General features: G+C 57.6%; 1 protein-coding gene across 1 annotated transcript; it reads left to right on the forward strand.

Annotated features, from left to right (window-relative positions):
* The first annotated feature begins 1,349 nt into the window (after positions 1-1,349).
* FER1L5 (fer-1 like family member 5) lies at positions 1,350-17,946 on the forward strand. Its single transcript, XM_032712441.1, has 40 exons — positions 1,350-2,053; positions 2,281-2,336; positions 2,423-2,514; positions 2,595-2,703; positions 2,784-2,933; positions 3,253-3,381; positions 3,456-3,518; positions 3,618-3,668; positions 3,884-3,914; positions 4,005-4,120; positions 4,194-4,305; positions 4,381-4,460; positions 4,547-4,615; positions 4,885-4,928; positions 5,039-5,115; positions 5,196-5,272; positions 5,401-5,514; positions 6,089-6,236; positions 6,975-7,099; positions 7,194-7,285; positions 7,902-8,103; positions 8,860-9,012; positions 9,518-9,631; positions 9,721-9,884; positions 10,716-10,815; positions 11,072-11,257; positions 11,874-11,970; positions 12,062-12,139; positions 12,209-12,390; positions 13,290-13,448; positions 13,534-13,632; positions 14,433-14,582; positions 14,680-14,896; positions 15,340-15,428; positions 15,512-15,553; positions 15,641-15,739; positions 16,328-16,459; positions 16,540-16,695; positions 16,780-16,871; positions 17,937-17,946. Exons 1-40 carry the CDS (start codon positions 1,969-1,971, stop codon positions 17,944-17,946), a joined length of 4,341 nt encoding a protein of 1,446 aa, XP_032568332.1. The 5' UTR covers positions 1,350-1,968.
* Positions 17,947-17,954: the final 8 nt, after the last annotated feature.

Genomic DNA, 17,954 nt, shown 5'->3' on the forward strand with positions numbered 1-17,954 from the left:
GAGACCCACACGGATCAGTCAGTCCAACTCCTGGCCCTGCACAGGACACCGGGCGCTCCCGCAGAACATCCTGAGGAGGAAAGGACACACAAGGATCCGATAATGTCCTGGGGGTAAGGGACACACAAGGATCATCCAACCTTTCACCACCCCTCAAGTGCACACGAGCGTTGAGGGCGCCTTCCCGTGTTCTCACATTCCCATCGTCTTGCAGTCCCATGTTCCTGTAGTCCTGTGTTTCCACTTTCCTGTGTCCCCGCAGTTCTGTGTTCCTGTGTTCTGGCAGTGTCTGCAATCCCATGTTCCCTTGTTACCACAATTCCCTGTTCCTATGTTCCCACATTACCACTGTCTTGTGGGATTGCTGTTCCATGTTCCTGCAGCCCTGTGTTCCCACATTCCTGTGTTCCCGTGGTCACGTGTTTTTGTGTTCTGGCACTTTTGTGTTCCTACAATCCCATATTCCCATGTTCCTGTAATTCTGTGTTCCCGTGTTCCCACAGTCCCATGTTCCCATACTTACATGTTCCCATGTTCCTGCATTCCTGCAGTCCCATATTTCTGTGGTTGTGTGTTCCCATGTTCTAGCAGTCCTGTGTGCCCATGTTCTCTCACTCCTATGTTCCCTCAGTCCTGTGTTCCCACAGTCCTGTCCCATTGTTGTCTGCAGAAATGGGAACCCTTCCCAGTGTGCGACAAACCAATGACGACCCACTGGAGAGAGACACGGGTCATTTCTTCCGGAGTTGGGTGTCCAGTGGAATTCCATAAATCCAGCACCAACTCCAAACTTGTTTACTATTTATCCATTTTAGCAAGCAAGGGATTAGTTTTCCTGAACGGGAAGGGACACACAGGGATCATGGAATGTCCTGAGGGAGAAGGGACACACAGGGATCAGGTAATATCCCGAGTGGGAAAGGACAGGCAGGGATTATGGAATGTCTCGAGTGGGAAGGGAAACACAAGGATCAGCCAGTCCAACTTCTGCCTCTGCACAGGACACTGGGCACTCCCACAGAGTCATGGAATATCTCAAGTGGGAAGGGACAGGCAGGGATCATCTGGTCCAACACCTTCCACCCCCACTGAGTGCACACATGTGGCCCTGTCCCTCCTCCAAAACCTCGGGAAGTGCCAGAGCACAGCACGAGTGTTAAGGGAGTGTTCCCACATTCCTATGTTCGACATTCCCATCTTCCCGCAGTCCCGTGTTCCCAACATGGCCCCTTTGTGCCCCTCCGTGTCCCCTCCGTGTCTCTCCATCACTGCTCCATGTCCCCTCTGTGTCCCATCCATGAACTCCTCACATCCTCACCATGTCCTCTCCCCATGCCTCTCATTGTCCCATCCACGAACACTTCACATCTTCCACGTGTCTCCTCTGTTTTCTGTCACTGGTGTATCCATGTCCCCTCTTATTGTCCCCTCCATCATTGCTCCGTGTCCTCTCTGTGTCCCCTTCCTGTCCCCTCCGCATCCCTCCAATGTCCCCCCATGTCCCCTTTGCGTCAGGGTGACACAAGACATGGGAGCACATGAACAGGGAGACACAGGAACACGCTGACATGGCTGATCATGGACATGGCAGTGACAAGGACATGGGGACATGGCTGCTCACAGACATGGCCACACAATGGCAGAGACATGGGGACACAGGGACACAGTGACATCTATCCATCCAACAGTCCCTGCCCTGCCTCCCTCCCGCTGACATTCTGGAACGTGAGAACCAAACTGTTATGCTGCTGTGGTGTCATCAGTTTGGGGACAGCACATGGAGGGGCACATTGGTGGCACCCCTTTGGTGACAACCTCGAGAATGGCACATTGGTGACAAACCTGCAGCCATTTCTTTGGTGACAGCACTGAAGCCATCACCAGTGACAGCACCTCAGGGGTGGCCCATTGGTGGCAACCCCTTGGTGACACTCTTGCCGCCACCCCCAGTGCCAATGGTCCCTGGCCATGCTGCGACTCCATGTGGTCAGTGTCCACATCCCCGGGGCCACCGGCTTTGGTCCCAGTGTCCATCTGTCCGTCTGCTTCCGAGGTACCACTGGGAATGGGAAGGGGACACCGCAGTGGCTGTCCCTGTGGGGCTGGGTGGTATTGGCCATCCTGGTGTGAGGGGTGGCATCCCAGTGGGACAGGATGGTGGTGGCCACAGCCGGGGACAGCTCTGGGTGTCCCAATGCATGGGGCCACTGCCAGGTTTACCCTGCTACCCCAATGACCCTACCCTGAGGTGCCACCACCCTCCTCTTGTCCTCTCCACAGGTACCTCCAGGAGAACCCAGGTGGTGCCTGAGGAGCGCAGCCCCACCTGGAATGAGGTGAGGTGACCCCAGGGGGACCTGCAGTGGCACGGGAACACATGGGTTATCCCCCTGACCCCTTGTCACCTCCCTCCAACCCCCAGGAGCTGGTGTGGTCACTGGACGAGTGTCCCCTAAGCCCCACGGACACGCTGAGCCTGCGCCTCCAGCACTGGGACCACCTGGTGCCCCGGGGGTGAGTGGCACGTGTGGGTGGGCACCCCAGGGTGACCCCCACCTCATAGCCACACTCACCATGTTCCCCTGTCCGCACAGGGACTTGGGTGGCACCACAGTGTCATTGGACCAGTTGGTGGCCAACCCCAGCCTGCCGATGGCCCGCAGGGATGTCCTGCTTCTGGACCGCTGGGATAAGCCCACAGGGGTGAGCTCCCCCCCACGGAGCCCCCCTCCAGCACCCTGGGGTGCCACCAGGGCCACTGGGGTGTCACTGTCTCTTTGCAGTGCACTGTCACCTTCCGCTGTTACTACACCCCCCGTGGCAAGGCTGGGAACGCCACGGTCACCTCTCAGGGATGGGTGGCACTGCCGGGGGCACTGGAGCCACCTCAGAGCTCTGGCAGGGCCCCCGTGGAGAGGAAAGAGGATTTCCAGGTATGGCACTCCAAACTAAGCCTGGCCTAAACCCCAGATCAAGCCTATCCTGGACCCCCAAACCAATCCCCCCAGAACCCAAACCAAGCCTATTCTGGACCCCCAAACCAATCCCTCTGGGCCTCCAAATCAAAACCTCTTGGACTCCCAGACCAAGTCCCTTAACCCTAAACCAAGCCTATCCTGGACCCCAAACCGAGCCTGTCCTGAACTCCAAATGAAGACTATCCTGGACTCCAACCCAAGCCCCCTGGACCCCAAGACCCCCAGGGGTGACATCCCACCCATCGCCCACTCTGTCCCTGTCCCTCTCCCACAGGTCCGGGTGAGGATCATCCAGGCCCGGCAGCTCCAGGGTAACGATATCAGGCCGGTGGTGAAGGTGCTCATAGGGAAGCGGTACTTCCGGACCCGGAGCCGGACAGGGAACAACCCCTATTTCAATGAGGTGACCCCGGGGAGGGGATACGGGGACCCCCAGTGTCCTTCAGCCCACGCTCACCCTCTTTGCCCTTTCCTTAGGTGTTCTGCCAAAATTTCCACGAGACGCCAGAGCAGTTGGTGGCACAGCCCATCCGGATCCAGGTGGGAGGGATTGGTGGCACTGGCAGGGATGGAACAGGGACAGGGACAGGGACAAGGACAGGAGGTGGCTCCTGATGCCATATCCCCTCCCTTTCACAGGTGCTCCGTTCCCAAAACCTCTGCACCAAATCTGTCGTTGGCACCTTCGAGGTGAGGGATGTGGCTTGGGAATGAGGAACTGGGAAATGGGGGACTGGAACAGGGCACTGGGAGTTGGACTTGGGAATGAGGTGTCCGGAATGGGATATTGGGAATGGGGGGTCTGGAACAGGGCATCAGGAATTGGGTTTCGGGAACGGGGCGAGGGGAACGGGTTGTTGGGAATGGGGTGTGGGATCACTCTCACCCCTTTGCCATCCCTGCAGCTCGACATCGGCACTGTGTACTCTGCACCAGGTGGGCGAGAGGGTTGAGGTGACACTGGAGTGACACCAGGGTGATTCTGGGGTGACCCCAAGGTGATCACAAGGTCTCCCCCCATTTCAGGGCGCACCCTGAGCCGGCAGTGGTTGAGCCTGCAGCACCCGCAGCACCATGACAGCCGCTCCCGGGGGTACCTGCAGGTCAGCCTGGCCGTGCGCCGGGCAGGGGAGAGAGTGCAGGTGAGGCCCCCTAAACCCCTCAGCACCCCGAAAACCTTCCTGCAGGGTTCCTAATTTGTGGCACCTCCCCAAGGAGCAGGAGGTGCCAGTGGGGGACGAGGATGTGGAATCCAACCTGCTGCGCCCACCCCCATGTGCTACCATGCTGCAGATCCACGTGTACCGTGCCCAGGACCTGCCACAGGGTGGGCACAGGGGGGTTTGGGGTTGTGGGGGCTTGGGGGACTCCCCTGCTCACCTGTCTCCCCTTCCCGTGGCAGTGGAGCCGGCGCGGCCGTACCTGGGCGTCAGGAGGGGCTGGGGGAAGGTGGCAGTGCGGGTCAGCTTTGCCGGCAGGACGGTGAGTGCTGGGCAGGGAATGGGGCGCACCAGGAAAAACAGGGGGACTGGGTGATGGTGGAGGGCTCACGGCTCTGCCCGATGCAGCTCTGCACCCGAGTGATGCTCCCCAGTGCCAACCCCGAGTGGAACGAGGTCTTCTTCTTCCCACTGAGGGTGAGGTGTCCCCCCAGACCCCATCCTACACCTCTCCCCAAAACAGGGGTACCCAGAAAAGGGGGACAGCCCCATTCCCATACCCCCATTCCCACATCCACACCTCCATTCTCATACCCCCATTCTCACCCCTATTCCCCCACCTCCATTCCCAACCCCACACCCCATTTCCACACCCACTCTTCCATTCCCACATCTCCATTCCAATCCCCACACCCCCATTCCCACACCCCCTTTCCCACCCCACACCCTCTGTTCTCCCTCTGCAGCTACCCCCCATCTGTGAGGAGATCCAGCTGGACCTTCTCCGGGGGTGAGTGGGGGGCACCTTGGGATTGGGGGACACCTCCTCGGATTTGGGAAACACCCCTGTATTTGGGTGAGCCCCCATATTTGGGGGACCCCTCACACTCCCCTCCACAGGTCATGCCGGAGCAAAGTCCTGGGCACTGCCACCATCCACCTGTCGCAGATCTACCAAGACCCTGAGGAACTCCAGGGTGAGCAGGGTCCACTGTTGGGGGGTCCCCAGCACCCAGACCCCCCCTGGTACCCTGACCCCCCTTTTTTTTGATCTCAGGGGTGACCCCCGGCTTCCTACCCTGCTTTGGACCCGCCTTCCTGCCCCTGTATGGCCCCCGGCCCGACTGTGCCCGGGTACAGAGTGAGAGGGTGACAGGGTGGGCACAAGGGGGGTGATGGGATAGGCACAAGGGGATGACAGGATGGGCACAGTGGCCTTTATGGGGAGGGACGCCCACCCAAACCTCCCCTTTGTTACCCAGGACTTGGGGGTGGATTATCGGGGTCGAGTGCTCCTGGAGATCCGCACCAGTGAGGGGACCCCAGACGGGCGGCAGAGAGACATTGTGGCACCCGTGGATGTGGAACGGGCACAGGTGGGACGTGGGGACAGGGGGACATAGAGACATGGGGGATATGGGGACACGGGGATACAGGGATACGGGGATATGGAGGATGTGGGACATGGGGACACATACACATATTTATTTATTTTTATTAATACATATATTCAGCATATTACATATATAATGTATATTATATAATATGGTTTAAGTATTTATATATAAAATATATACTATATATACACTATAGTATATCTAATTAACATGTACTATATGATATTTAATATCAATATAGAATTAATATGTGATTAATATATATTAATAATATATTAATATAATTAACATGTGATTAATGTATACTTTAATATTTCTTTCCCCCAGGCTTTGTTCATTGAAGGCCATCAGGGTTAATTTAGCAAAACTCAAAGTCCCACTAATTTCCTCAACCTGTGATCCCACAAAAACCAAACTTTGCTGAATGCCATCTGAAAGTGCTTTAAGCCCAACCCCTGGCTTGTGGTTAATATAGTGCTGATGAGTAATTCAAACGATTAATTCAAACCATTAATTAACCCCCCATTTGAGTGGTTTTGGGGTTATTTTGCAGCAGCAGCTCCTGCCCCCGTGCCAGTGGGGGCTCTGTGGGGTGTTTTACTCGGCCACGATGGTCCCAGAGGGTCCTGATCCGCTGGGATTTGAGCTCGGGATTGGACACGACTCCTCGGCCACCCCCCTGAGCCCTCCCCTGTTTGATGGTGAGTGGGGGGGACACCCTGAGAGGGGGGAGACACAAACCAGAGTGTATTGTATAAACACAGAAAATATCATGTAAATATAAAACATTATATAAATATAGAAAATATTATACACATATCTAAAGTATTATATCAGAATAATAAAACAATAGTACAAAAATAGTGTTTGATCCTTATATCAGGCTTAGTTTTGTACCATGTATTGCTTAGTACAAACACCAGAGATTAAAGTGGCTTTGTGTTAATTCTCTATATCTGTGATTAATAATCTTGTGCAAATTAGTCCTTCATTAATTACCTAAATCAGTGATTAATTAATGTGGGTTGGGAGATGTCTCAGTTTGGGGAACAAAGGTTGAGTGTCACAGCAGAGAGATCAGGGAAGGGGCACTGTGACTTGAGCATGTATTTGAGATGCTCTCAAGGAGAGAAGATTCATCAAAAGATCCAGAACCATCAAAGGGAAATTTGGGGAATGGGATGTTTGCAAACGACCACCAAAGCCTCTCGAAAGACTGCTACTCAGATCTAAATAACTCCATGGAGATAACTGGCAGAGTATTCATTAAATGTGATGAATATGTAACACAATGTGATGAATATGGATCAGTCCATGACTGTCCCGTGCTCTGGTGGGTTCTGGAGGTGCATTTGAGTGCACCCAACAAAGGAATATTGGTTTTCCAACCCCCAAAAAAACCTCTTGGAGAGTTCAATTCCTGTTTTTTGGTGGCGCAGGGAACCTGTACCACCACCTGCCCTGGCACGGGGACAAGCCTGTGGTGGCTGTCACCTCGTCCTGGGAGGACAATTGTTGCCGCTGGGACACCCTGAACCTCCTTCGCACCCTGTGCCGGCGCCTGGTGAGACCCTCGGGGTGGGCAGGACTGGGGTGGGGTGGGACCCCCGGGTGAGACCCCCCCACCCCAGCTGGAATGGTTTAGGATGTGGTTTCAGGAGAGGAACACGGCGGAGCTGCGGCGCTGCCGCGGGGACACCGCGAGGGACGTGGGGGTGAAGCTGCTCTGGGAGCTGGAGCAGGACTGCACGTGAGGGAGGGGTCCTGGGGGTCCCGTGCCCCCCAAATCGGGGCTGGGGGAGCAGGACTGCTCGTGAGAGGGAGGCTGGGGGTTCTGGGAGTCGTCTTCCCCCCCCCCCCCCCCCCCGATGGAATGGGGAGTTTAGAGGGTATATGGGATCACTGGGCTTGTCAGTCAGAGTTCGGGAGCGTGGAATGGGGTATCTGGGAAGGGGGGGGGGAATGGGATTTTTGAGCTTCTCAGTCAAGGTTTGGGGGAGTGGAATGGGGAATTTGGGACGTTTTCGAAGATGATGGGACATTTGGGGCGAACATAGAACGACGGGGAAATGGGATATTTGAAGGTGGAATGGGGCATTTGGGGAAAACAATGAGGAATTGGAGCAAATGAGAATTTGAGAAGATAATGGGACATTTGGGGTGAAAATGGGACAATTGAGGAAACAATTGGGTATTCGGAGGGGGAAATGGGACATTTGTGGGGGCAGCAGGGCATTGCTGGGTGGAACTGAACTTCGTGGGGGAAACGGCATTTGGAGGGACACAAAGCATTTTTAGGGAAACCAAGTGGGGAAAAAAACGGGCGTTTTGGGTGCAAACTGGGAGTTTTGGGGGTGTTTTTGCAGGCAGGCACTGGCCCAGCTGGAGGCACAAACCACGCCCCTCACGGCTCTGGACGAGCAGCTCAGGAATTCCCGGCGGCTTCTCCTGCGACATTTGTGGAATGTGGCCAAGGAGGCTCCAGTAAAGGCTGAGAAATACGACTGGGACACACTGGTGTCGGGGGCTGAGAGGTGGCTCAGACGGGTGGCTGCCCTGGCAGTGGAGGTGGGGAATTTTGGGGCATGATCATCTCTGAACAAGTTATATTTCTTTAAAAAGCAAATTAAATTTAATTAATAGGAAATTTAAATTATAATTTAAATACAAATATAAATAATTATGAAATTAAAATTCAAGTGTAAAAATAAATTAAAATTTAAATATAAATTTAATGGAAATGTAAATTTAAAGAAATATAAATTTCTTTAAAATTTCTTTCCATGCAGCCGGGGGGGGAGATGTTAGAAAATTCTTTTAACTTTAGCACAATAATGTTTGACCCCTAAATCAGTGATTAACAGTCTTGTGCCAGCTATTGCTGCCTTAATTACCTGTATCAGTGATTAATTAATATGGACTGGGAGATGTCTTAGTTTTGGGAACAAGGGTTGTGTGTCAGAGCAGAGAGATCAGAGAAGGGGCACCATGCATTTAAGATGCTCTCAAGGAGAGAGGATTCGTCAGTAGATCCAGAACCACCAAAGGGAAATTTGGGGAATAGGGTGTTCCCAAATGACCACCAAAGCCCCTTAAAAGACAGATCCCAACAACTCTGCAGAGATAATTAGCAGAGTATTCAGGAATGCAATGAATATGTAACACAATGTGATGAATACGGATCAATCCATGACTGTCCCCTGCTCTGGTGGGTGCTGGGGATGTGTTTGGGTGCACCCAATAAAGGAATGTCAGCTTTCCGAACCAACAAACCTCTTGGAGAGTTTAATTCCTGGCTTTCGGTCTCTCCTTGTGTCCCTGCAGCCCCAGGCCGGTGTCCCCAACTTGGTGCTGTGGCTGCTGCAGGGGCAGCACCGGGTGGGCTGTGCCCATGTCCCTGTCACCGATGTCACCTTCTCACCAATTGGCCCCGACGCCTGCGGGCGGCTCTGCGGGAGGATGCAGACCATCTTCCTGGTGGGAAGCTCCCCATGTTCCCTCTATACCCCCTCCACATCCCATTTGTGCTCCTGCATGTCCCCTCATGTCCCCTCTGTCATTGCTTGATGTCCCTTCCATGTGTCCCTCCCTGACCCCAAGCTTGTCCCTCCCATATTCCCTCCCTGTCACCTCACTGCTTTGTGTCCCCTCCATATTCCCTCAACATCCCCCTCCATGTCCCCTCTATCATTGCTCTGTGTCCTCGCCACATCCCTCCCCATGTCCCCTCTATATTTCCTCCACATCCCCCCCCAACATCCCCTCCAAATTCCCACCACACCCCTTCCATGTACCTTGGTGCCCGTTCTGTGTCCCCCCATGCCCTCTCTCTATCCTCTTCGCTACTGCTCCATGTCACCTCCATCCCCCCATCTTCCCCAAATTCCCAGCACATCCTCCCCATGTCCCACTCTCTGTCCCCCCCCCGTCCCCTCTCTCTCCCCTCTCCATTTCCACCCCTCACTCACATTTTGGGGTTCAGGGCTCCGGGACGGTTGGTGCCCAGGTCCGTGTCCGGCTGTGGCTGTGCCGGGTGTGCGACAGCGGGGCCCTGCCCCCGCTGCTCGAGGGGTCCCTGCAATTCCACACCGAGACTGTGAGTGTGACACCACCCTGGGACCACCCAAACCCCCTGAGGGAACCCCCAAACCCTCCCCAACCCTACTGTGTTTTTTGTCCCCCCAGTACGAAAACCAGACAAGGCTTCTGGGGAAATGGGGGCCCTGGAAGCTGTTGGGGCGTCCCCCCTTCTCCGATGGCATGGGCAGGGAGGGGCTCCCTCCGGGAAAGATCCAGCCCCCCAAGGGATGGCGCTGGGAGGGGCCCTGGAACGTGGAGCTGCAACCGAGGTGGATGAGGGGGTTTTGATGGGATAGGAGAGGGTTTGGGGGGGGATGTAGGGGCGGATATGGGGGGATTTAAGGGGGTTTGGGGGTTATAGGTGGGTTTGAGGGGAATACAGGAGGGTTTGAGGGGGGGTTGGGAGGGTTTGGTTGGGATACAAGGGGTTTTTGGGAGGATATGGGAGGATTTGAGCGGGTTTGGGGGGATAGAAAAGGGTTTGGGGGAGTTTGGGGAGGATATGAGGGGATTTAAGGGGGCCATGGGGGGTTACAGGTGGGTTTGATGGGGATACAGGAGGTTTTGAGAGGGAGTTGAAGAGGGTTTGTGTGGGATACGAGAGGGTTTGGGGAGGATATGGGGGTACTTGAGGGGGTTAGGGGTAGTTTGGGGATATGGGGGGATTTGAGGGGGATACAAGGGGGCTTGAGGGGGTTTTGGGTGGATATGATGGAGGATTTGAGGGGTTTTGGGTGGGTTAGAGGTGTGTTTGAAAGGGGTGCAGGGGGTTTGGGGAGGATATGGAGGGATTTGAGGGGATTGTAGGGGGCATACAGGGGGGTTTGAAGGGTGTTTGGGGGCATACAGGAGGGTTTAGGGAGGATATGGGAGGGTTTCAGGGCTTTTGGAGGGGATACAGGAAGATTTGTGGAGGATATTGGGAGTCTGCAGGGAGTTTGGGGGGATACAGGGGAGTTTGAGGAGGGCATGGGGGCTTGAGGGGGATTTGAGGGAGTTTAGAGGGGATACAGGAGGATTTGAGGGGGATACAAGGGGAAAGCCACCCACCTGCCACCACGGGGACCTGGGTGGCACCAGTGCTGTCCCCTTGTCCCCAGGGAGATGCTGGACACAGGCACTACCGTGTGTGAGATACTGCAGGAGCTGAACGGGAACCAGATCCAGAGGAGCCGCTCCAACGGGACCACCTCGGATACTGTGAGTGAGGAGGGGGGAGGAGGGAGCAGGATAGGGGGATGGCAGGATGAAGGGTCAGGGAGGGGGGTGTCAGGGATGAGGATGATGGGGATGGGGGTAACAGGGACGGAGGGGAGTGGAGGTGGCAGGTTGCGGTTGATGGGGACAGGAGGGGGGAATGGGGATGGCAAGATGGGCTGATAGGGATGGTGGTGTCACCATGTCATGGTGTCCCCATGTTACTGTCCCATGTCCCTGCTGTCCTATCCTTCCCCAGGACCCTGGAGCAGTGTCAGAGGATGAGCCCTGGCAGTCTGAGTGTTTCTGGCCCTGCCCCTTCCTTCCCAAACCCCCGAAGGGTGTCCTGGGGGGGGCCCTGTGCCGGCGACGCCGCTGGCACCGTGGCTTGGTGCTCGCCCAGCCCACGGCCGTGGCACCCCTGTTCCTGCTGCAGGGAGTCCCAGTAGGAGAGAGGGTGGGGAGGGGTCTGGGTGGAAGGGGGGAATGGTGAGGAAGGGGTGGAAAATGGGGGAAAGAAGGGATAGATGAGGGATGAGGGATGGATGGAGGGATGGGAGCAGAGGAATGGATGAAGGATAGAGCATGGAGAGATGGAGACAGGGATGGGGAAGGGAGGGAAGGATAGTGGCAGAGAGATGGATAAGGGATAGGGCACGGATGGAGGGATGGGAGGAGGGATGGAAGGATAGGGGGCAAAGGGATGGCTGAGAGATGGGGAGATGGAGGGAGGGAACGAAGGATGGATAAGGGATGGGGAATGGATAGAGGGATGGCAGGAGGGATGGCAGGAGGGATGGAAGGATGGGGGGTTGGATGGAGAGATGTGGAGAGTGATGGAGGAGGGAGGGAGAAAGGGAAGAACGGGGCAGCGGGATGAATGAGGGATAGGGCACAGATAGAGGGATAAGGGAGGGATGGAAGGATGGGGAGGGCAGGGATGGAAGTGATGTGGAGATGGGCCATGACAGGACTGCAGAACACAAGATAGCAGATGCAGGGCCAGAGGGGCTCCCACCCCACACCCTATAAGCCTCAGCCCCCATCCCTTCCTGCTGCAGGACACGGAGGACACGCCCCTCGTGGCACCGCTGGAACCCTGGGGGTTGCGGCCCCCCCTGGAGCAGCCCCCACCCTTCATTCTCTGCACCTTCCCCTGTGAGCTCGGGGGGGGGGGGGGGGGGAATGCAGGGGGTGTGTCCGGGTCCAGCCTGGGGGTCCCAGCCCCCCTGACATCCCTGTCCTGCAGGTCCCAGCCACTTCCAGCTCCGCTGTTACCTCTTCCGGGCCCTGGATCTGACCCCTGGCATCTCCAAGACCTCTATAGGTGGGACCCCCACCCCGTGCCCCCCCTCCAGTGGCCCCACAGGGTACTGATGGTGTCACTGTCACCCAGCCGCCGCTGCCCACGTGTCGATCGTGGATCGGAGCCAACGCTCCCGGGTCGTGCGGGGTGTCCTGGACCCACTCTGGGAACAGACGCTGCTGCTCCACCCAGTGCTGCTGTTCGGGAACCCCCAAGGGGTTCGGGAGGACCCCCCAGCCGTAGTGGTGGAGGTGTTTGACCAGGCTGGGGAGGTACGGAACACAGTGGGGGAGGGAAGAGGGAGGGAGGGATGAGAGAGAGGTGGAAGGATGGGGGGGTCAGGAATGTAAGGAATTGGGGATGGGGAGAGCAATGTGGAGAGAGAGGGAGGGAGGGAGGGAAGGACGGCAGAGGGATGGATAAGGGACAGTACATGGATGGAGGGATGGCAGGAGGAATGGAAGGATGCAGGAGGTCAGGGATGGAAGAATTGGGGGTAGACTGAGCAATGTGGGGGGAGGAGGGAGAAAGGAAGAGAGGAGGGAGGGAGGGAAGAAGGGAAGGATGGGGGCAGATGGATGGATGAGGGATGGGACATGGATGGAAGGATAGTGGGAGGGATGGAAGGATGGGGGGTCAGTGGTGAAAGGATTTGGGGATGGAGGGAGCGGTGTGGAGAGGAAGAGAGTAGGGAGGGAGGCATGAAAGGATGGGGGCAGAGGGATGGATAAGGAATGGGAAATAGAGGGGTAGGAGGAGGTAGGGAAGGTTGGGGGGTCAGGGATGGAAGGATTTGGGGATGGAGGGAACGAGAGTGATGTGGAGAGGGAAGGGGGGAGGGAGGGAAGGAAGGATGGGATCAGAAGGATGGATTGAGGGATGGGGCATGGAGGGATGAGGGAGAGATGGAAGGATGGGGCAAGGGATGATGAGGGATGGGGGACAGAGAGATGGGAGAAGGGAGGGAGGAGTGAGGGAGACAGGGAGGGATGGATATAGAGGGATGGATGAGGGGTGGAACACGAATGGAGGGATGGCAGGAGGAATGTAAGGACGAGGGGTCACCCACGAGTGGGGGAAGCAATGGGAGGACCGAGGGGGTCAGGGATGGAAGGATGAGAGGGGCACCCATGGGTGGGGGCAGCACCTTCACCCAATCCCTGCCTCACAGGGTGCCGGTGTTTTTCTGGGGAGGTGTGTGTGCACCCCCGAGGTTTGGCTGGATCTGGGACACCGGGAGCCCCCCCGGCTCCAGCCTCACCCCCTGCGCGGGCCGTGGGGCCCAGCTGGGAGCCTGGTGGCTGCCTTTGAGCTGCTACTCGAGCCTGAGGTGAGCAGGGGCCACCGGGGGCACTGGAGGGGCACGGAGGCACCCAAGGGTGGGGTCCCATCGTCATTGACCCCTCTCCCCGCAGGACGGGGCCCTGGCAGCGCTCACACCCCCCCCGCTGAGGAAGGATGTGCTTGGCATTCCCCTGGGAATCCGGCCACGGCTCCAGAGGGTGGCACTGGAGGTGGCATATGGGGACACTTGGGGGGGGCATACAGGGGGGAATGGACAGGGAGGGGAACATGTGGGAATAGGGATGGGGACAAGGAGGAAGTAGGGAATGGGATGGGGACAAGGGTGAAACAGGATGGGCACAGGGATTGGAACAGGAATAAAGACAGGGTGGGCACAGTCTGGGATGGTACAGGGATAAAGGTGGGATGGGGACAAGGTCTGAGATGGAGACTGGGAGGGGAACAGGAACAGGGACAGTGCTGAAGGTCCTGGGGATGGCGACATGGACAGGGGTGAAGGGGATGGAGATGAGACAGGGACAAGAACAGGGATGAAGATGAGGACAAGCACAGAGGGATGAACGTAAGGACAGCTCGGGGCTGGGATGAGAACAGGGACAAGGACAGGGACAGTGCTGGAGGTTCTGGGAATGGGATGGGGACAAGGACAGGGATGCAGACAGGGATGAAGGTGGGATGGGGACAGTATCTGAGATGGAGACTGGGAGGGGGACAGGGACAAGGGACAGTGTTGAAGGTAGTGGGGATGAGATGAAGATAAGGACAGGGTGGGACAGTGGATGGAGAGGGAACAGGGACAGGGACTGCTGAAGGTCCTGGGGATGGGCTGGGGACAAGAACAGGAATGGGACAGGGATAAAAGTGGGGTGGGAATGTGATGTGAGATGGAGACTGGAGTTGGATGGGGATGGGGACAGAGACAAGCACCTTAACCCTCCCACTGGGCACAGATGCCCTTCGAGGGGCCCCCAGGGCACCCAAGGGTGACACCTCCCAGGTGTCCCCACAGGTGCTGGCCTGGGGGCTACGGGGGCTGCGTGGGGCTGTGAGGGAACCCAGGCTGGAGCTGCAGTGGGAGGACCAGACCCTGTGGACTCCTGTGATCAAGGATTTCACCTCCAACCCCAATTTCCCCACCACCACCTTCCTGCTGACCCTGGTGAGGTGGGGGGGGGGGGGAGGGGGAGGGCAGGGGATGACCTCCACCCATGGGTGCTGCTGTGGCACCCTGGGGTGTCCCTGTGGCTCGTCCCCAGGCCCTGCCAGAGGAGGAGCAGTTGGTGCCCCCCATCCGGCTGCGGGTGTGGGACAGGGGGAACAGGAAGCTGGAGGTCCTGGTGGGACAAGGCTGCGTGCGGGGACTGGGCCAGTACCGCTGCAGGACCCCTGGCCTAGAGCAGCCCCCCTGCCAGGAGCAGCCCCCTGGCCCTGGAGACACTGGGACTGGCTCCTATACAGTCGTGTCCATGCCAGGTACTGCCCATCCCTGCCCCATCCCTGGTACCACCTCTCCCATTCCAAATACCCCATCTCATCCCTGCCCATCACAAGTACCACTTACCCTATCCCAGTTACCCCCTGTTCCATTTCTCTTCCTCTCTATCCCATCCCTGCCTCATCCCTGGTACCATCTCTCCCATCCCAAATACCCCTTGCCCCCTCCCTGGTACTCCCTGTCCCATTCCAGGTAACCCCTGCCCCAACCCAAGTATACCCTGCCCCATCCCTGCCCCACCCTTGGTACCCCCTCTCCCACCCCTGCTCCATCCCTGCCTCATCACTGCCCCATCCCAGGTGCCCCCTGCCCCATTCAAGATGCCCCCTGCCCAGGTCCCATCCCCGCACCATTCCTGCCCTGTTCCTGCCCCATCCCAGGTTCCTCCTGCCCCATCCCTGCCCATCCCTCTCTCCCACAGACGAACCCCTTTCCCTGCTGGCCGTTTTCAGCCTCTGGAAAGGTTTATGTTCCCACCTCCTCACCAGAGCCTGGACCAGGATCGCCCAGGTGAGTCCCTGGGATGGCACCCCCCACCCTGGCACTGCTGGGCCCCGTGCCTCAGTTTCCCCATGTGTCCTTTGCTCCTGCAGATCCTGCTCAGCTGCCTTGGGAAGAAGGAGGATGACGACAAGGTGGGCACAGGAATGGGGCTACCCGGGGGCCACCAAGGCCACCAGTGCCACTCGTGCCACCCATCCCACCTTCCCCTGTTCCCTTAGGACATGGAAGAGGAGGAGGTGGACTGGTGGAGCAAATTCTACACGGCCTTGGAGGATAAGGGAGAAATCCCATGGGGAACAAACAGGGATAGACTTAAGGTGAGGCAGAGCCTGCAATTGGGATGGGGACAGGGGTGGAGATGGAACAGAGGTGGGGATGGCACAGGATGGGACAGAGATGGGGATGAGACAGGATGGGACAGGGATGAGTGGGGACAAGGACACAGATGGAGACAGAGAGGAAAGTGGGATAGGGATGGAGTCAGGGATGATGGAAACAGGATGAGGATGGGGATAGGGATGGAGATGAGGTGGGGACTGGGACAGGACAGGGATAGAAACGAGCTGAGGACAAGGGCAGGGATGGAGATTAGGAGGGAGGGAGGATGGGGACAGGGACAGGGATGATGAAGGGAGGCAGATGAGGACAAGGACAGGGCTGAACAAGAGGACAAGGATGGGGATGAAGATGGGAAGGGGACAGGGATGGGGATAAAGATATGATGGGGATGAAGTTGCAAGGATGTCGAGGACAGGGATGAAGCTGGGATGGGGATAAACATAGGAAGGGGATGAGGATGAAGAAGGGGACAGGTCTGTGATGGGGAGAAGCATAAATACAGGACAGGGATGGGGGTGACAGGGATGAGAACAGAGATAAATCCCAGGCTGGGCATGGTCCCACAGATCTATGGCTGTGAGCTGGAGGCTGTGCCCGAGTTCCAGGGGCTGCAGGATTTCTGCCAGACCTTCCCTCTCCACAAACCAGGTGGTCCCCCCGTGCCTGGGCAGAATCCTGAGCCCGTGGGTGAGTTCAAGGTGAGTGAGACCCCCCCGTGGGACCCCAGAGCTGGGGCTGTGAGACCCTCCAGGGGTGCATGGCTGGGATTCTCTCTCAGGGGCTGTTCTGTATCTACCCCCTGCCCGAGGAGCCTGGGGTGCCCCCCCCACCCCAGCACTTCCAGCAGCTGCCCCCCAGCAAACCCCAGGATTGCCTGGTCCGGGTCTACATCATCCGGGCATTCGACCTGTCTCCCTGTGATGTCACTGGGCTGGTAAGGACCCCCGGGGGCCTGGGGGGGGTCTCCTGCCCTCTCCCCGCCCTGGTGCCACTCTGACTGTGCCCTCCCTGCTGCTAGAGTGACCCCTATGTCCGGGTGTCCCTGGGGAAGAGGACCCTGGGCCAGCGGGACCAGTACGTGCCCAACACCCTGGAGCCTGTGTTTGGCAGGTGGGGATGGGCTGGGGCACCTGTGGGCACAGTCATCCCTGGGTGGCACAGGGATGGGAGGGGAGTACTGGGTGGAGGGGGGCTCATTCTGCATGTCAGCACATCCCTGTGCCAATCTGTCCCTGTGCTACCAGGTCCCCCTTCCCCATGCCAGTGGATCCCAGTGCCACCAGATATCCCATTCCCAATGCCAGTGGGTCCCTCTACCAGCAGATATCCCATTCCCATCCTGGAGGGTCCCTATGCCACCAGATGTCCCATTCCTGATACTGGTGGGTCCTCATTCCACCAGATATCCCTTTCCCATTGCCAATGGGTCCCTGTTCCACTGGGTATCCCATTCCTTGTGCTGGTGGATCCTGGTGCCACCAGCTCCCCATGCCTGTGGGTCCCCACTCACCAAGCCAGTGGGTGCCCCTACACAATGTCTTGGTGGGGTCTAGGAGGGGTCTAGGTGGATCTGGGGGAGGTCAGTGGTTCTGGGTAAGACTGGGTGAGGTCTGACAGGGATATCTGAGGGGGGTCTGGAGGGGTCTGGGTGGCTCTGGAGGAGTCTGGGGGAGGGAATCTCAAGGGGGGCTGGGGGGGGAGGTCTGGGTAAGTCTGGGGGAGGGATCTGGGGGGATCAGGAAGGTTGGTTGTCTGGGGGGATATGGAAGGGTCTGAGGGGATCTGGGTGGGGTCTGGAGGGGTCTGGGGGCTGTCAGCGGTCTGGGGAGGGTCTGGGAGCATCTGAAGGGGTCTGAGAGAGGTCTGGGGGGGTCTAGGGGGGTCTGGGAGGGGTCTGGGTGGAGATCTGGGGGGATCGGGGGGATTGGTTGTCTGGGGGCATATGGGAGGGATCTGGGGGGTTCTGGAAGGAGCTGAGGGGGATCTAGGTGAGGTCTGGGGGGTTCTGGAGGGGTCTGAATGGTCTGGGGTGGTCTGGAAAGGTCTGTGTGGGATCTGTGAGAGTCTGTGGGGAGTCTGGGAGTGGTCTGGGTGGGTCTAGGGGAGGTCTAGGGATGTCTGAGGGTGGGTCTGGATGGGGATCTTGCGGGGGCTCGATGTGGGCTGGTTGTCTAGGTGGAAATGAGGGGGTCT

The sequence above is a fragment of the Chiroxiphia lanceolata genome, chromosome 28 (assembly GCF_009829145.1).
Source record: "Chiroxiphia lanceolata isolate bChiLan1 chromosome 28, bChiLan1.pri, whole genome shotgun sequence".
Lineage (NCBI taxonomy): Eukaryota > Metazoa > Chordata > Aves > Passeriformes > Pipridae > Chiroxiphia > Chiroxiphia lanceolata.

Bases quoted from the DNA above. Each gene is read 5' to 3' on its own strand.
- FER1L5 (XM_032712441.1), top strand. From the start codon at position 1,969: ATGCTGCGACTCCATGTGGTCAGTGTCCACATCCCCGGGGCCACCGGC. The intron at 2,934-3,252 runs GTATGGCACTCC...CCTCTCCCACAG, and splicing joins AGAGGAAAGAGGATTTCCAG to GTCCGGGTGAGGATCATCCA. The intron at 7,100-7,193 runs GTGAGACCCTCG...ATGTGGTTTCAG, and splicing joins GCACCCTGTGCCGGCGCCTG to GAGAGGAACACGGCGGAGCT.